Source organism: Boleophthalmus pectinirostris, unplaced genomic scaffold (genome assembly GCF_026225935.1).
Source record: "Boleophthalmus pectinirostris isolate CB_2022bp ecotype Guang Dong unplaced genomic scaffold, ASM2622593v1 HiC_scaffold_13, whole genome shotgun sequence".
Classification (NCBI taxonomy): Eukaryota; Metazoa; Chordata; class Actinopteri; order Gobiiformes; family Gobiidae; genus Boleophthalmus; species Boleophthalmus pectinirostris.
The window spans coordinates 13,014,639-13,034,179 of NW_026571036.1; the positions used below are offsets into that span (position 1 = coordinate 13,014,639).

General features: G+C 39.9%; 1 protein-coding gene across 1 annotated transcript in view; it reads left to right on the forward strand.

Annotated features, from left to right (window-relative positions):
• Positions 1 to 14,962, forward strand: part of jag2b (jagged canonical Notch ligand 2b) — a 68,413-nt gene extending 53,451 nt beyond the window's left edge. Inside the window, exons 13-26 of the mRNA XM_020929798.2 lie at positions 1,551 to 1,713; positions 1,995 to 2,156; positions 2,923 to 3,036; positions 3,143 to 3,256; positions 4,482 to 4,595; positions 4,800 to 4,916; positions 6,232 to 6,259; positions 7,354 to 7,439; positions 10,090 to 10,203; positions 10,286 to 10,401; positions 11,727 to 11,981; positions 12,063 to 12,194; positions 12,304 to 12,454; positions 12,547 to 14,962. Coding sequence (XP_020785457.2) covers positions 1,551 to 1,713; positions 1,995 to 2,156; positions 2,923 to 3,036; positions 3,143 to 3,256; positions 4,482 to 4,595; positions 4,800 to 4,916; positions 6,232 to 6,259; positions 7,354 to 7,439; positions 10,090 to 10,203; positions 10,286 to 10,401; positions 11,727 to 11,981; positions 12,063 to 12,194; positions 12,304 to 12,454; positions 12,547 to 13,019 — 2,139 coding nt within the window. The 3' untranslated portion in view covers positions 13,020 to 14,962. The remainder of the gene's footprint in view (positions 1 to 1,550; positions 1,714 to 1,994; positions 2,157 to 2,922; positions 3,037 to 3,142; positions 3,257 to 4,481; positions 4,596 to 4,799; positions 4,917 to 6,231; positions 6,260 to 7,353; positions 7,440 to 10,089; positions 10,204 to 10,285; positions 10,402 to 11,726; positions 11,982 to 12,062; positions 12,195 to 12,303; positions 12,455 to 12,546) is intronic.
• The last annotated feature ends 4,579 nt before the right edge of the window (positions 14,963 to 19,541 follow it).

Sequence of the window (19,541 nt, forward strand, 5' to 3'; positions counted from 1 at the left end):
CAGGATTCAAGGTGCACTGTGTAACTTTTCTGGCGCAGGGTCCGTCATTTGCTTATTTTCGTGGAGACGTTATTGCTTTGTCTGGAATTATTAAACCTTTCTATCTAAAACTAAAGCAGACCAAGTTACAGGTCAGATCTGTGTAGAGGCAACCCCGCTCACAGTCAGAATGCCTGTTTTTCTAGGTATTTTTGAGCTCTAAAACCACCTGTAATTGAATAAATGTAATGCAGAGCTGTTTAAAGTCATACTGTGGAACATTCCAGGCAGAGCAATGACATATTTATAGAAAAAACAACCAAAAAGTTACACAGTGCACCTTTTAAGATGGGCTCTTTTTAACCATATAACAAATCTGAATGCACCCTACGTCTCCCTGGTTCGGTGTCTTTCTTGTGGGTGTCTGTGTGTGAGCCTTGTCTTGGAGTAATCTGGAGAGATTAGGAGGCGGGCAGATGTACCAGTGAATGTGTGGCTTCCCTTGATGAGCTTAGGGACGTTTGGGAGGCTTTACTTGGCTGTTCCACTTACCTTCGATTTATAGTGAACATCAGCAGAGCACAGCCAGACTAAGCAGCTCACCACTTTAGCTGTCTTTGCCCCACTGTACATTTGCTTTCACTTTTCCAACTGGATTTTAGATTTCAATGTGTTTTCATTTGATATTGGACAACTTTTGTTCTTTACTTCATAGGATATTACTGTTCTAGTTCTGATTTTTCGGTCTTAAAACTGTGACAGGACTAGTTGATTTTTAATGGAGTTATTCCTCAGTCTTATTCATCAGCCGGTTTCACTTCGTAGAAACTGCCTGGCCTTGCAACGTTAGAATTTGTTCGCTCGACGGTTGGCAGGTACTTTTTTTATTTAACTAATCGCTGCTATTTGGTTGTGACGTATGTAATGCGCCGCTAACAGGACTAACTTGTATATTAAGCTTTACCCAAACCTCGTAGGAAAAAGGGCAATAATGTCTTTCCCTTTAATAAAATTCCCCGAACATTCTCTTTGTTTCGGCTTTAAATCCTCGATCTCAGGAATCGTTTCCAACACAGAATGTATGGCTTTTCGCTGACTGGCTGGTGTCCGAACTTGCACTTCCGGGGTTTTTGTGAACCGTCTAGTGTATTCCGATTCCTGACCTACTTGCTGGAGAAAATGAAATTGAGCGGAGACACTATCGGTGCCACTTCCTTAACACATTCCAAGCATCCTAATTATTCACTGTGTTGAGTTTTTTGTGAGAATCCAAAGCAGGGTTTTGTTGTTACTGTAATACTAAGAGCAACCAGCATGCTAACAGCACAATTTCTGGTACAGAGAGGTGAAACGCTTTGAAATTGGATGCAGACAGCACACAGTAATCTCATTTTAACCCTAAGAGCTGCTCTTACTTACGTATCTGTAATGGACAAAGCAAATTTTACTTTATTGGTAAACAATATGCCCTTAATGCCCTGATTTGAATAAAGTTGTGCTATCTTGTGTCTATAGTTATTTTTATCTACCTTCTATCTCTAATGTTTATATCAACACTTAATTCTTCACAGGTTCCAACTTGGTCGCCCGCAGACGCTTGTGATTCAAACCCCTGTGAGAACGAAGCCACATGCCACAGTATGGGCCAGGACTTCTACTGCGCCTGTCAGGAGGGCTACGAGGGCAAGACCTGTGCCACCGTGAAGGAGAACTGTCAGACCACCCCATGTCAAGGTAAATAATTCATCATGACTATTTGGTCGTGTGGGTAAAGGTGTAGGTTTTGGATCAGATCACTAGAGATTTTGGGATGTAGTTAGAATTAGAGCTCCAAGTATTTTAACTATCCACTAGTCAATTAGTCACTTAAATGAGTCCATAGATTTCTGTTCTCAAATGGGAAGCAGCATTTCAGTCCAGGAATACTTGCTTTTGAGTGTTGACTTTTGAAAGCATTTTTGACCAACCTAGTGAAAGTACTCATAAACTCATAAACTGAACTGTATTGTTTCTAGTGATTGACAGCTGCACCGTTGCCGTGGCGTCCAACGACTCCTCTGCAGTGCGTCACATTTCCTCAAACGTGTGTGGACCTAGGGGGCGCTGTGTGAGCCATCCAACCGGCAACTTCACTTGCATCTGTGACCAGGGCTTCAGTGGCATCTACTGTCACGAAAGTACGTACCATTCAAACTTGTAGACATTTGGTTGCAATGGAATATGGTGGTAATGGTTTAGTTGGTGTCTGTGTTTAGCTGTTGTTGTGTCCATGGGCAAGACATTTCTTCAGCTCGTCTGTATGATTCACCTGGGGTTAAGTGGTTCACAGTAGTAACTGAGGAGGGCTCAATAAGCTCAGTCTGTTTTGATATATATCATAGTTTTTGTTTTGTTTGTTTTTTCTCAATATATTTCTGTCAAACAAGTACCTCTTAACGAAAAGATTTGGCTTTCCGGTACCACCAGGTCTATAACGGGACTATTCCAGGTCTAATCTAGGGCTAAACCAGGTCTACACATAAGTGGACTGCATCATTTCTACTGTAGTTTCAAATAAGAAATTATCTAAAGAAGGTGGATGTTGTCAAGAATATATTTTTTTGTCTTTTTAGCTTTTTTTTTTGTGACCACAGAACAATTTTGGTGCTTATTTTGTGTAAGGTACTTGCCATATTCACTGTTTTGACAATTAAAATAGATGAATTTCTTATTAACTTTGTGCAAGTAGTGGTTTAACAAAGAAATTTTGTTGTTAAAATGTATTTGGTTGTTAAAAAACATTAATATATCACATTTATCATCATATCGCGATAATATCGTATTGAGGTTATGTATCGTATCAAATCCTGAGGGACTCCCAGCCCTAATAATGATCATATTAAGTACATTTTAGCTCAGTTTCATAATACTACTTGTAAATAAACACATTTTCCACTTTTCCAGACATCAATGACTGCGTGAGTAACCCGTGCCAAAACAGCGGCACGTGCATCGACGGCATCAGCTCCTTCCAGTGCGTGTGTCCGGACGGGTGGGAGGGGCTCCTCTGTGACCTCAGTAAGCACATTATTTCATTTTTATACCCCCAAAAAACACATTCGACATTGCCTTACCCCTCCCCTTTTCCGTAACACTCACATCGTTTCTTGTGCCCTTGCTTTAGACGTGAATGAGTGCAGACACGGCCCCTGTAAGAACGGCGGGCGCTGCGTGGACCTCATGAACGACTTCTACTGCGAGTGTGCCGATAACTGGAAGGGCAAGACCTGTCATTCGCGTGAGTTATGCGAGTTCTGTGTTAATGCCTTTGTTTACTGCTGCGGAAAAACATGTCAACGTCAAGTTTTATGAGCGGACAAATCTCTTACTTTGCCGTTATTTACTCTATCCTCGAATATTTCAAGGCTTTTATGGCACTGGTAAATCTTTAGGCTGTCTTTTAGCTTTTCAATCTGGCAACTCCAACCTTTGCGTAATTTTGTTTCTGGTCCGTGTAATTAAAGCTGCTCTGTGTAGGTTTTTGAGTTGAGGGTCTGTCATCTTTGCCTTGAATGTAGCACAGTATGGCATTAAACATACCTATTTCCATGAGAGACTGAGACAAAGTTATGGATCAGATCTATGGAGAGGTGGCCTTGTTCGGTGTGTTTTATCTAGCAATAAAAAAGCTGTAATTGTATAAATGCAAAATATAGTTTAAAGCCATATGGTGAAACATTTCAGGCAAAACAGTACTATTTCCAATCCTTTTTTTTTTTATGTTCTGACCTGAGTGTAGCAGTGTCACAGTAGAATTTTGTGAGCTACTGTGTCCAAGTAATTTCCCTTATGGATTGATAAAGTTTGTCCAAGTCTAAAAAATGTCATCCACCAAAAAAGTTACATAGTGCACCTTTAACTACACAAAAAGGGCACACAGTTTAAGGTGACTAATATTAAGATAAGTTATGGCTGTGCAATTTAATTGAATTTTGATCATCATTTTGATTTGTGTGTCAAACGATCACCAAACTCATATAATCGAGTTGAAATTATGATATGAGAAGAAGAATACAAAGTAAAATAAAATAAAATAAAAACAAAAATAACAAATATTTTAACATTTGAGTAGCAGTGAACAGGGAATGTCACTGATCTGATGTTCGGTTTTTCGGTACTCAGTATTTTTGGTATTTGGTAGTTTGTCACGCATCCATTTTTTTGGTTTATTTTATTTTTTTAATATAGAGATTGTAGAACAGCTGGATGTATAGTTTATTTTGGATACATTAATGTTTTAAAGTATAAATTAGGGTGTTTTTTTTTTTTTTTTTTTTTTTTTTTCTGAGAAATGATGAATAAATGCATCGTGTAACTAAAAAAATAATCGTTTGAACAATCGTGATTTCAAGTATTGACCAAAAATAATCGTGATAGTGATTTTTTTCCATAAGCATGCAGCCCGAAGATAAGTCATTCTAATCTGGAATCTCGTTGTTAACTTTGTATTTTGGTCCAAACAGGAGAGAGTCAATGTGACGCCACCACCTGCAGTAATGGAGGCACCTGCTATGACCATGGGGACACCTTCCGCTGTGCGTGTCCACCGGGATGGGGCGGAAACACTTGCAACACAGGTAAAGAGCGAGATAGGAATTATAGCAGAGTGGTTATCTTCAACATCTTCATCCTCTCCATAAACATACTATAAATAAAAAGAAAATGCAGTTCCCAAAATTTTAATCTGTTTTTACATAGGCATTTTCCAACTCCAGTTTATTTTGAGTGTTTATCTATGATATTATTTCTAACTTTGTGACTCACTCTTTTTGGATTTGCAGCCAAGAACAACTCGTGCGCCTCCAGTCCGTGTTTGAATGGAGGGACCTGTGTGGGAGGAGGGGACACCTTCACCTGCATCTGCAAAGAAGGCTGGGAAGGCCCCTCATGTGAACAAAGTATGACTATTTCTGCTCCTCTCTGCTGCAGCTAGTGTCTCCCTTTAAAAACACTGTACTCGCTACTGTATCCAGTTTTTGGGAGATTGTAGTGAGGGAGATTTTGAGATTGTAGTGGTCTTCGAGGGGAAGTTGGTTAAAAATATGCATGATATGGTTGAGTGAGTGAAACAAAAAAATGAAAAAAATCAGACGGTATCTAATAAATAAAGCTTTATAATTATTATTAGCAATTCCTTAAGGAATCATATTTAAATCATATTTCAAGAACCAAATTGTATGGCCAAAATAAATGCAGTACCATATTTTTCGGACTATAAGGAGCACCAGATTATAAGGCACATTAAGCGAAACAAACGGACGACACTTGAGACTGATTCCTTACCCCAGGCATCCACGATCCATTGGCAGATCGTGGCATAACTCGCCGGGCATTGCCTCCCTGTCTTGGTGAATGTGTATTATGAATGTGAATGTGGGTCGATCATTTAAGTATGTTTTTTTATTTCCTACGAGGAGGACTCAAGTATACATTGAGTAATAATGTTTTTAATGCAGCTTTGCTCACATTTGTTTACATTTTACAGAAACAAAAATTAAAGCCACATGGCTAATTTGCATAAATTATAAGCGCTGAAAAAACGGCTCACTCCTTGTGCACTGATGCGGTCAGCTTCTGTTGGAGCAGAGGCTTCGTAACTTACCAAAGTCATACTAAAACATTTTGACAGATTTTGAGCACCGTGTACCACATAAAATCAGTTTGAGGTCAGTAAGCACAACCAGAATTAATACATAAGGTGCACCAGATTATAAGGCACACTGTCGATGTTTCAGAAAATTAATTAAGGATTTTAAGTGTGCCTTGTAGTCCGAAAAATACGGTATATTTGGTGAAATTATTTAAAGCTATACTATGTAACTTTCTGGAGGTTGCAAAGAAAATTTAATTGAAATAGAATATTAAAATCATAGGTCAAAACATTCTCCATGGAGATTGAGATGTTTTATCCCATACTGTGGAAGATTATAACCAAAGAAACATCTCCATGGAAATAATAATAAGAAGCTAAGGAAGTTATTTTAGTCCAATAAAAAGTGTAGGCTTATTTACACAACTCTATTACCTTATGCCATACAGGATTTAAAAAGCGTTCACTGCATTTGACAGTTATCCAACAACACAGTAAAATATGTCTAGATGTTTGTTTTTTTTACAGTTCTAGTATTGGTGTTCATATAACAGAAATAAAAACACTTCTATCATAGGTTTTTGATGAGCTAACAATGCTAACAATAGCTCGTCTCTCCACAGATATCAACGACTGCAATCCTCACCCATGGTACGTATCATTTCCTGCTTTGTAATCCCCACACATCCTATTCTTTCTTTCCTTCCTCCGAGCATCTTCCACATCAGAGGCGAGCTCACGTGATGGGTGGGGGTGGGGAGGGAGGGTGTTTTTTTTTTTGTTTTTTTTGGGGTGTTGGGTGGGTGGGGTGCAGGCAGGCGGAGGAGGGCCAGCCGAGAGCGCCGTGGAAGTTGTCTTAAATCAAAGCTCAAAGAGGCATCTCAGGGCAGGCGATATTGAAAAGAATGGAGAGAGGTGGGACTTTTTTTTCTTTTTTTTTTTTTTGGTGGTTGAATGCAGGTTGGGGAACGGGGGGGTGGAGCGGGTCGGTCCCATTGTACTTCCCTTGCGACCTGGGGAGGGGGGGGTAATGCTTTGAGGAGGACCAGGATAGAGGAGGGGAGGGAGGAGAGCAGAGGGGGGGGGTCTGGACACGCCTATTAGCATCTGAAAAGTGCTAGCTTGTATTGATGAGTTGAATGGTCACCCCCACCGCCGCGACTGAGACACAAAAACATGAGCTTTGTAGCAGCTGGAAGGATGTGGCTCTCCAGATAGTTATTTTTAAAGCTCCTATATTACGCAAAATGAACTCTTGTGAGCTTTAAGACATGTTAGAATGATGTTACCTCCTCAAAAACATACCTGGACTTGTGTTTTATTTCATTCACACATGTCTGAGTAATCGTTTATTATTAGTCTGTCTACATTTCCAAAGCTGAAAACGCTCCTCTCCACCTTGTGATTGTCATGACACGGTAGTTTTCAAATTGACAGCTACCTTTTTATCTTTTATTCTGTAGAGATTTGCAATTACAGGTCTAAAATTTTCCAAATAATTCAAGTGAAAGTGTATGTAGTTTAAAAACACAGTGGAGCTCTTCTTGTATTACCACATGACATCAACAACACAGTTAAGGTGGAAGTATTTTCTGTTTGAGTGAAGAACGCAGACTCTTTATGCAGGGTTTTTGCGTTTTAAACATCGGTGAATGAAACAAAACACAACTCCAGGTATGTTTATGATGAGGAAACAACATTATAAGATCAGAAAGTGTCATAATATGGTTCCTTTTTTGTTTTAGTTACAACGGCGGTATATGTGTGGACGGGGTCAACTGGTTCCGATGTGAGTGCGCGCCCGGGTTCGCTGGACCTGACTGTCGAATAAGTGAGTAATAAGAGCCCCAACATCTGTATGGCACTAAATAAAGGGCAGTTCACAAGCAAAATGTTATAATGTATCCTTACACAATTTGCAACTATAATTAATTAATCACTAATATAACTTCTTCAAGCTAAAATAAGAAACCACTGTATCAACCACTGCATAATGACTACACTTTAATTAGTCTTAATAAATAGCCTTAATAAAGCATAATACGTTCTTAAAAGTTTATTAAGAAGCACTTGGTGTTGCATTTTTTTGTATGAAAGGCGCTCTCTAAATAAAGTTCGATAAGAATGATTCAGGCTTAGTAACTATTTTAATTAAGGGGTTAAGATTTAGTGATAGGGTTTTAATTAAGTAGTTACTAAGTCTGAATTAATCCTAATGAATAAGAAATAAAAGTATTTGCTCACACATTATTGAGGCAATTTAAAAAGTGTGTATTTTTTATTTATTGTTTTGGTTTTTTTTACTTTTTTTCCACAAATCTATTCACATCAACAGTGTCCAGAGACTGGGCCCTCACAATTTATATATTTACTCTTTACCTTTTTTTCCCTCTTCCACTTTTCTAGAAAAAAAGAGTTAAAAGAATGAATAAAAAATAAGGCATGTTGGGGTATAAATGTCTAAAATATGTTTTTAAGTGTTTATTTAACTTTATTATGATTTCACTATAGCTTAAGATTTAGATTTTAAACTAGTCATGTAAATACAATAATGTTGAGGTACATTTTAACCAAAAAGTATGCTTTTTCAACAGCTACAATTCATAACTACTACCAAGGGTCAAAATCACGCTATTATAATACTTTAAAAATCATTTAAAAGAATGAAAACACAACCATTATGATTTGGAAAGTTAGTAAGTCATGTATAAGAATAAAATCAAAGTTTGTATCTAAGTACTGTAGGTGTTCCAAGTCTAGTTGATACCAGTAAATCAATAAAAATGTAAAATAAAGAGTAAAATAAGAAAGCAATTGAACTGCCAGCTTATGTCAACAAGGGGGAGAAGAGCTCGCGTTCACAGTGGATCACAATATACAGAAAATCACTTAAAAGCTTTCACCGTCTCAGACAATACCAGCAGTAGCCCACTATGATTAAGAGCATGTTTGAGTGACAGGAGGATGGGAGGATGGGGGTGAGTACCAAGGCTGGATGGACACCCTGACACCTAAATTCGGGCTCGAGAGGTCAAAGGTCAACCCTCCTCCATACTCGCACAGTCACACAAACGCACACGCAAGACAAATTACCCAGTGACCCTGAAATTCTGCTTGTCCTAACCCCTTTTGTCCCCGACCGGATAGCGCCGCTCACCAATTCTGTCCCAAAATTTGAGGGTTCTCGTGGTGATTGTGTGGTGAAGTGAAGCATTGAAAGCAGCTTAAATCGGCATTGGGCTTAGCTGTAGTGTATGATTGCCTGAATTATTTATAGGTGAAAAGAGACAGTGATGAGTGTCCGATTGTATTTTGGGGGGAGTCCAAAAGGTCGCGTGAGATGAATTATTTAGATACGGCATTGTCGACTTGTGGGTTGGGACTTTAAAATGGGATGTGAATAGAGGGATTTGGTTTAAATGGCCAGATAATTCGATATGAATTGATTATGTTAGTAGGAAATGGGATAAAAAATCACTTAAAAATGTCATGACACCTTGTTGGCTTGTATCACATAATAAAAGGTTAGAAAGAGCAATTTGAGCAGATTAGTTAAATCAACAAAATATTAGTCTTTTAAAACTAAAATTGTGAAAAGTCAAAGCAAAAATCAGATACTAATCAACAGAAAAACTATGAGCAAAAATACTCGATAGTGGATAAAATTTGACCTTTTCTGAGCAGTTTGATCTTCAGTTTTATTTTAAGACCACATGGTGTAATAAACACATACTATTATTTAGTTTTGTAAATTACAAAATGATTACAAGATTTTCTAAAAAAAAAAAAAAAACTTTTAAAATGATCTTTTCAAAATCTGTATTGAATATCAAATGAAATTTTAATGCATTTTTAAGCAGTTTACTTCAAAATGCCAAATTATGACTTTAAATATCAGAGTGAACCAGATTTCAGATACTAGAAATTGTAATTTTTTTCAAAGCATACCTAGTTATCCCTCAAGGCACTTTTGTCTATAACCTTGTATTTTGGTAGCCTGATTCATCAAACCTCGCAGCATTAGAATTTGTTTGCTCGACGGTAGGTGGTACTTTTTAAAATTTAACCAGTTGTTGCTATTTGGTCATGAGGTATGTAATGCGCCGTTAACAGGACTAACTGGAATACTAAGCTTTTCCCAAACCCCGTTGGAAGAAGGGCAATAACGTCTTTCCCCTTGATAAAATTCATCAAACATTCTTTTTGTTCTGGCTTTAAATCCTCAATCTCTGGAATCGTTGCCAACACAGAATGTATGGCTCTTCACTGATTGCCCGGTGCCCAAACTCACACTTCCAAGGTTCTTGCAAACCTTCTAGTGTGTTCTGATTCCTGACCTAGTCGCTGGAAAGAAATGAAATTGAGCAGAAGCACTAGGTGGCTGGTATTTTGGAGCTTTTGCTTGTGTACTGTTGTCTGACTTTTTTTTTCCATTTTTTGAAAACATTGAAATAAAACTGTTTCCATTCCCTTTTCCCCAGACATCAACGAATGCCAGTCCTCGCCATGTGCCTACGGGGCGACCTGCGTGGACGAGATCAACGGCTACCGCTGCATCTGCCCTCTCGGAAGACGGGGCTCCCGCTGTCAAGAATGTAACTATCCTCATTACTACTCCCCATCTAAATTTGCACTTTTCTGCCAAAATATTAACTTTTCCATCCAATTTCCCCCCAGTCATCGGCATAGGAAAAAGCTGCCACTACGCCGGGCTGCAGTTCCCTCACGGCAGCCGCTGGGAGGAAGAATGCAACAGCTGTCACTGCTTCAACGGAAAAGTGGCCTGTACAAAGGTAACACAGCACCTCCACCACACACAATCAGGCCTTTATTGTGTGCCTAAGAGTAGAATAGAAAAAGACCTCCAGCTACTGTTCCCATGGAGTTCAAACAGACGCTAAAAGCAGCTGAGTTGTGAAAATGAATCTGGACAGTTGCTTGGATCATTTGTTACCGGGGCATGACACAGGATATGGTGTAAATGGGTATATGTTTAGTGATTTAGCCTTTCCATAGGTCTCCTGTTGGTGGCCAAGCGCTTTATGTAACTGTGATGAGATGTTCTTCTGAAAGTGGAAGGAAGCAGAAGACTTAATGGTTTTAGGGTTGAAGGAAAATTTACTTTTTCTGAATTCTGTAGAAGACTCTTACTGACACTCTTGTATGTTTTAGGACCAAAACCAACCAAAAAATTCTTAATTAAAATAGTTTTAAAGGTGCACTTTGTAACTTTTTGGTTGGGGGTTTGTTACTTGCTTGTTGCTATGGAAAGATCGATGTCATTGCTCTACCTTGAATTTCCCGCAGTATGACATTAAACTGTTCTACTTTATATTTATTCAATTACATCTGGTTTTATTGCTCAAAAATACCTAAAAACAGGCATTCTGACTGTGAAAAGGGTTGCCTCTCCACAGATCTGACCTGTAACTTGGTCTAGTTTTGTCTCCATGAAGTTAGAAAGGTTTAATCCCATACTGTGAAACATTACAGACAAAGCCTCCACAAGAAAAGCTACACAATGCGTCTTCTAAGTAGCAAATCTCAAAGGTTGCACTTATTTTGGTTATGCAATGATATCATCTTTAAGGCATTACTTATCCACTTGGGTTTTTAGCTTAAGGCTGGGTGATTAATTCAATTTTAATCAAGATGGATATTCCTCCTTGTCTAATCGTCAGTGATATATTCTCTACTGCCAATTTTCTGTCCATAAAAGAATGTGGTTTGGAGCAGAGTTCACACTTTGGAGGAAGGAATATGACGTTTTTGTTTTAAAAGACAAGACTATAACATTTAAAAATGAAGGCAAATAAAAATCGAGATCAGTCAGTTAATTTTTTGCTGTTTTGCCCGGCCTTATCTTCACTACACCATTGTTTTGGAAATTGTCTATTAAATCTAAATGTTTTATTTTGGGACTTTTATGAGCGGTCTCCAAACTCTATACTTCTAGATGGCGAGCTAGAGAGGTTTTATTGCATGGTGTTTTCAAGTACGTTTTGCACATTACAATATCAGAGACTTGAACTTAGCTAGATTACAAGAAACATCTGTAATTTTACCTGCTCCCCATCTCCATTGTGACTTACTGACTTCTTTCCATGTGTGATGTCAGGTGGTGTGTGGTCGGCGGCCATGTCAGCTCCACTTCTCAGAGCAGGAGCAGAGGCAGGTGTGTCCGGCGGGCAGAGAGTGTGTGGAGCACAAGTACCTGGGCTGCCTCTCTCCGCCCTGTCACCAGTGGGGGGTGTGTTCTGTGGCAGGACCCTCGCCCCCACAGCCAGCCACCAAGTGCCAGCCCAACTCTGGGCACCTGGACAACAGCTGCGGGCGGATCACTCTGGTGTTTGGCCAGGACAAAGTGCCCAGGGTAAGTCTCTCCTACGTGCCCACACCCTGGTACCATTTCCTGGCAGTGTTTTTACTAATTGTGTTGTATGTGTTTATTTAGGGAACCACTGTGGAGAATATCTGCTTTGAGCTGAGGTACCTGCCCGACATCCGCAGCCTGGCGACGGACCACTCCCTTCTCCTTCTCTGTGACATTTCACATTCAAACCAGGATGCTGTAGAAGTGGCCATTGTAAGTTAATCTAGGTTTGATCTGCTTTTGTATGGGAACGGTTCCACTGTAGCTGGGTGTAGGTCTGTCAGAACAAAGTGAGCCTAACTTTTTATGTGCTGTGTTATAGTCTTTCCACCCGGAGGACCTCCCAGACCACAGCCTGGTGCAGCAGGTGGCCAGCACCATAGTGAGCGCCCTGTCCAAACGCCACAACAGCACCATGCTGCTGGCCGTCACCGAGGTCAAAGTGGAGACGCGGGTCATGCCCCCCTCTGTGGGTGAGTGCTAACAGACAGGGGCATGGGGCTCATGGGGGCTCATGTTACATAAGGTGTGCTTTAATTCTAATGGAGTTTGTTTGGTCCCGTAGGTTACCTGGTGCCCCTCCTTTGTGCTGTCTTCTGCCTGCTCTGTCTCTTCTGTATCATCGTTTGCGTGTGGTGGACCCGTAAGAGGAGAAAAGAGCGCGAGAGGAGCCGGCCCCCTACTGACGATAACGTGAACAACCAGTGGGAGCCCCTGCGTGTGGTGGTGGGACAGTCCCAGCAGCTCAAAGAGAGCAACAGGGAGGCGGAGCAGGAGCGAAGGAAGCTCATGGGCCCGACGTCATGTCGGACGTGTGAGGAGGGGGAGGAGGGGGACGAGGAGACTGAGACAGAGGGAGAGCTGGAGGAGGAGAGTTGTGGAGCTGAGGCAGGCTCCAAGTACTCGAAGACTGCAGTGCAGTCCAGTGGGTCGCTCATCTGCACCCTGCACAGCTCCAGTCCACCCCTCAAATCACCCCACCGGACCCCCGGCTACAGCCCCAAAGACAACCGCTGGAAAAATGTCAGCACCGTGTAACGGGAAAAAAAGGACCTGACAGATCATTGTGTATAAGCAATTCAAGCAAGGACTCGCAGGCCAGCGAGAAGCTGCCAGGCAGCTACTATCTTATTTTGGACTATTTGGAGGAGAAAAGGCTTTGTGTTAACAAGCCCTTCTTTGTTTGGTTTCATGTTTTTGTCACTGTCACCTGATCAGGAGGCTTGAGCACAGTGAACATGCTTTTTTTATTTCTCTTCTTTTTATTTTCTTTCAGATGTACAGAAGGAGCTTAGTTTTGTTTTCAGGAGGCAAGATCTCTCTGCAATTTATGTTTGGAGTTGAACCATTTGGAGAAGAGGTGAACATGCTATCTGTATAAAGACATTTGTGTTTAAGATGATTTAGTTGAGTTGTCACAGGCTCCTGTTGAGTGTATGGGGCAGATACTATGAGACAGTGAGGGAGGGGCGTGTTGTGACCCCTCCCTCTCTCACTCTCTGATCCACCACCTGTGGCCGTCCCACGCCAGCCTTACCAAAACCATGGCCTGGAGGGAGAGGGGACCAACCCCAGTGCCTACTACGTGGCCTTCCATAGTTTGTCCAGTCTCTGTTATGGTTGGTGAAAGTGAAAGTGAAAGCTCGGTTCGAGGAGTTTGCAGTATTGAGTTGGTAGCAAGTGCCTTTCCACTGAGCCCCCGAGGCTCCGAGTCGCGCTGCCCCGTTTGACCTCCGCGTTCTCACATCTCAAAGGGATGTACATTTAGAAAGTTCAATTTCACAGCAACGCCATTCAAGGTATTTGATCAAAACACAACTTTGTACATATATGTAAATACTAAAGGAGTCGCTGTGTATATTTGAAATAAGTAACTTAAAGACAAGTCACACATTTTTATTATTATTATTATTGATATATGATTAATATTATTTTTATTTTTTTTACAATGCCATTCCTTTTATTTATGCCAGTTGAAATAGGCAGGTTTTATAACACATCATATCCAGAGTCCCAAAGTTAAACCTTACTGTAAGGTACCAGCTGAGGGCTTCCTGAGGGGTTTACAAATGATCTGTCTTTGGGGAATATAAAATAAATACAATGTTGAAAATATTATTATATTATTTTTAGATGTGAAAAATATGGGTTTAAGTGTTCCAAGTAGCCACGTTATTTTCTTAAACTGTTGTTATTATGAGTTGTTTCAGTTGAGCTGATTTTTATGTCTGGTCTTATTTAATATGATTTTGGATTTGGTTAGATCCATGTGAGCCTTTTGCTATAGATTAAAACGTGGATGTAGCTCTAATTTGGCTATTCCTTTTCCAAATGAAAAAAAATTAAAAAAAATAGTTCTGATTGGATAAGGACCCTGTGACATCCCAGGGACATGACCAAAAGTAAGACTTCCCCTTTGCGATCCTTTGTAAAGCTGTCTGAAGTCCTGTATGCGTACGGTGCCTCACTGTAAAGAGTCCTGCATTTGTGTATCATCTTTTTATGTTGTTGGTTTGTTTTCTCTCTAAGAACGTAACTCTTTGTGAAGTGTATTGTGGCGTGTTTTATTCGCCTAAAGTAAAGTGCTCCCTGTTTCACTTTGCTTCTGTGGAGATCCCAGTTCTGTGGAGGAGGAGAGCCCAGTTCACTGGCTCCTGTGGGTCAAATGTCTTTGTTTTCATGTTTGCATTATAGCACATTTTAAGTTACCAACTCAGTTCAAAATTTCATCGCAAAAGTTTCAACCCATTTCATATCATGTCATTGTCTCAAGCGCCATCGTGTTTTCTGTAAATGGGACACAACAAAATAAAGACTTAAGATGCAGCACTGCTGGTGTTAAAGCTGGATTATGCATATTGTATACTTTTATTCTACAAGGGACTTGAGTTCTTTTTGTACAAAGCAAAAACAGTTTTCATTCTTTGGACGATGTTTCATTGTTCTTAATCATCCCAGTTATTTATTAAAGCAGTTTTGACACACCTTCAATGAGCTCGTATTTGGTTTGAGTTACAGATTTCATTCTCTCAGGAAACGTGTTTTAGTGAATTCCGTCATTTCTAATACATTTTAGGTTGAAGCCTCATCCTGGATTCAGTTTCTAAAATGAATATTAAAACTTATATATATATTCCACAGTATGGCATAAAACATCCCCTTGGAATGACGCAGATGACGTACCACCTCCAGAAAGTTACACTGATAATATGATTAACCACCAAATAAGATGCTAATATAAATAATACAGTTTTAATATTCATTTTAGAACATTACTTTAAACTTTTTTATGTTCAACAGGTGTTTTTGGCTAGAAGTAAAGTAAATTCTAAGTAAATTAATCATGAATTGTGATTAATGGATACAATTTTGGTCAGTTTTGTGACCAATGTTCATTGTGGAGTAACATTTTGAACTCCAATAATGCTCTTAGATTCTGTGGAAAGTGGAAGTTTCACACCCTGTCAAATGAAAACTCTGAAAAGCTGTTAAAAAAAAAAAAGGCTGACTCGCTGTTTTACTGGATTTTATATTATATTTATTTATAAGCCTTAACTTATATAGAGCCAGCTAATCAAGTTTACAGGTTGACGTGCTCCTCTAGCCTGAATAAGAATTAAAACTGTCCAAACTTCTGTAGATCTGTCACCTGGTTTCTCCCGTGTAAAGGCATGCAGCAGGGCCTGTATGGGTATTTCTTCTGGCACAGGAAGTGAGCCTTTCAGCCTGATTTTCCCCTATCCTCAGACAGCTCCAGCACTTGCACTGAGCTGTGTAAGCTGATCCTACCCTCCCACAAGTGATGGTCCCATTAGCGCCATGCAGCCATCCGGGGGCACCCATGGGAGTCAGGGCAGAGGAAAGTGTCCCGCCACCCGCACCACCACACATCATAACATCACTCATGAAACATTCACAGGATAATGCCGCGTCCTGATTGGCCGAGCCCAGATCGAGCCAGAGCAGGAGACACGTTCTGATTGGTGCAACTGAGGCGAAGTTCCGGTAGGAATCGATTGATGCCCTCAGGCCATACTGACCAGCGCACTGCAGAGATGACCAGGCTATTTATGTTTGAATATGACAGATGAGCATGCTGTGAGCCACGTGAGGATGCATAAAGTGCACTATGTAGCCTAAAATGTTCCACAGTATGGCATTAAACATCTATCTCGCATTTATTAATTTACAGCATGGGTTTCCAACCCAACGTTTTTTCTCCAGTGAGCTACCTTTACTAAATGAAAATCCCAGAGAGCTACTAGTTTTAGCGGTCACAAGAAATTGAGGAAATACAAGAGCCACGATGAGCCTTAGATAGGGTACAATTAGATTAACCAGGCTGACGCCACCTAGTGCCTCCAATCAATTTCATTTCTCTCCAGCGACTAAGTCAGGAATCGAGCCTGGGCACCAATGAATCAGTGGAGCCATACATTCTGTGTTGGCAACGATTCCCGAGATCGAGGATTTAAAGCTGGAACAAAGAGAATGTTTGGTGAATTTTATCAAGGGGAAAGTTGATATTGCCCTTCTTCCTACGGGATTTGGAAAAAGCTTAATATACCAGTTGGCCCTGTTAGCGGTGCGTTACATACATCACTACCAAATAGCAGCGATTGGTTAAATGAAAAAAGTACCCGCTACCCTTCGAGCAAACGAATCCTAATGCTGCAAGATCAGACGGTTTCAATTAAGTGAAACCAGGTGATGAATCAGGCTACAGTTAGATGCCTATAAAACGTAAACTATTATCCATTTAGTAGTGTACAAAGTTGGGCATCAAAATAATACATGTGCAGTGGTAACAGACATTTCATTCATGCCATTTGACTTGTTCTGCCCAATACATGTAATTCAGAAATCCCTCTGCGAGCTATTTGCAAGGTTGAGCTACGAACAAATACATCTCCATGGAAATGAGCAGGTGGCAGACCCTCTACTCAAACACTTACATAGGGCACCTTTAATAATGTGATTGTAATGTAAATAATATATTTTATACAGTATATCATCCATGCTTTTTTGGTTAATCTTGCAATCTCTCCCAGAACTATCCAAACCCTTTTTATACTTAGCTGTATGATCAAAAGCTCAGCCCACAAGTCTATGTTCAGCTATTTTCTATAAATATACAAAAATAGGATACAAAACAATGCACTACAACTTCACAAACTTGATATGATGTGCAGTTGTTTAAGCGAAAAGCAAGCCAATTGTAATATGACAACACTCTAAAGGGGGAGTGATGAAGGAAGCACATAGTGTAAAAACAAAAGTGAAACTTATTAAACATGCTCTTATCTTGTTTTCGAGAAATATAGCATTTTCAAAAACAAGAAATGGTTATGTAAATATGTTATGTGCTAGGCAAGCCCATAGAAGTGTAAAACTCCTGCTATCTACCACTTTAAGGCTCCATTCATTGTCACTTGTCAGTACTCCATATGCACAATACTTTCTAAAATATCATGGGAAAATATCAGAGTACACGCAGTACACAGTTGGGGTGTTTCTGTCAAATATTGTGCATTGTCTTTCTTAGGGTGTTTCCTCCTGTGTCTTCTGCCAAACCTGTGCGATGCCAGCGGTGGATACACTGTCTATAGGATGAGATAGTGATAAGACCCCACCTAACCTATTTGTGTTTAGACGAGAGAAGCTTTGCTGGCGTGTTCTGCAGATCACATTTCACTCCTGTAAATGTTTCACTTTCCCTGCATCATTGAGTCTAGAAACTTAAAACCGTGTTGTATTATCAGGGCTGGCTTCTCCCACTCGACGCAAGGCAACATTATCACAGCAATGGTGGTTAGAAGTGAGTGTGTATGTAACAGCAGTGTACACTTTGATTTTTGATTACTTCTAAAATAGTCAAAACTACTTAAAGGAGCACTATGTAACATTCCTGAGGGGGTATTTTACTTCTTTGGGGTATTCACTGCTAATACATGACACATTTAGCTTAACATGTTACCTTTTATTGTTTTCAAAGTGTTATATTTGCTGAAAACATGTTAACATGTTTTGTTTTTGATGCTCTAAGACTCCCCTACCTTTGCTCTCCATGCTAAGTAACTCCCCTTTCGGAGCTCTATCACAACACAGTCATCTGGCTAATGAAATAACTACACATTGCATCAGCTTTGTCAAGTTGTTGCGTACAGTTATGTATCATGTTTTGTGTGTTTATGAAGAGTCTCACAACTAACTGTAAGCAGAGTGTGAACAGGGGCTGGGAGAGATCACTGAATTACTGAAACATGCATGGACAACTTATAAAACCTCTTGAGGCATGTTTTTGACTATTGAAATTATCGCGTTAATTGCGATTAATTAATTACAGTCATATTTAGCGCGTTATGTTTTTTAATCGCGTTAATCTCATTTTTAATCTCTAACTTTACTGTTTCTGTATGTGAGTTTCTTTATTATAAAACCTGTTTTTATGTGTTGTTGGGACAACAACACACACACACAAAACACATTTATAATTTTTTTTTATTTCGGTAATTCCACTCATTGCCGGAAAGCCACACAAAACGCGCGCAGTAAGAGCGATGTAAACGTCATGTTAACGTTGGCGGCGTCAGTCGCACAATGGACGAGGTCGAAGAGCCAGTAGAACAGAGGCAGCAGCGCACAGGTAAAAACACATTCGTGTCTTGGAAATTATTCTCCCGACGTGAAATATAAAAGAAAATAACAAATATAATATCGTCTGAAAACAACCTGCATAGACTCATGATGTCTGCACTACTGTCCTATAGTGACCTGCCACATGAGGGGACACGCACACAAACACACACAAACACACACAAACAAACACACACCTTCATCATCGTCATTACCCTGAGAACGTGCGGACCACGTTTCCTTTCGTAGACACTGCGCGGACACCGACGTGCTCCCGTGAGTAAACCGCGCTTCCTCCTGTGCGCCTCTAAACCAGAACTAACACCAAGACTAAAAGCAGGACTAAACCAGGTCTAAACCAGGACTAAACCAGAACTAAAACCAGAACTAAAACCAGGACTAAACCAGGACTAAACCAGGTCTAAACCAGGTCTAAACCAGGACTAACACCAGGACTAACACCTGGACTAACACCAGGACTAACACCAGAACTAACACCAGGACTAAAACCAGGATTAATCCATTCCAGGACTAAACTAGGACTAAAGTAGGTCTAAACCAGGTCTAAACCAGGACTAAAACAAGGACTAAAACCAGTGATCTCATATATATTTCTCTATCAATAATATTTTTAATATGGTTAAGGAAAGACTGGACTTTTTATTGTCTTTAAGTACACAAAAGTTATTATGTTCAGATTTCCTCGTCTTTGCTACTTTACAACAAACAGTTTCTTATTCATGGAGACTTGGGCTCAACAGCCAAATTGGAGAGATTTGTTAAACAATAAATGACTTTATAAAGTCACTTTTTTAAATCTATATCAGTCTTTTGATCTGCCACAATAATTTAAATGAAAATACCTCAAATTGAAGGCTTTTCTCAGTAATTTTTAGGTGAGATTAAAATGAGATTAATTAGATT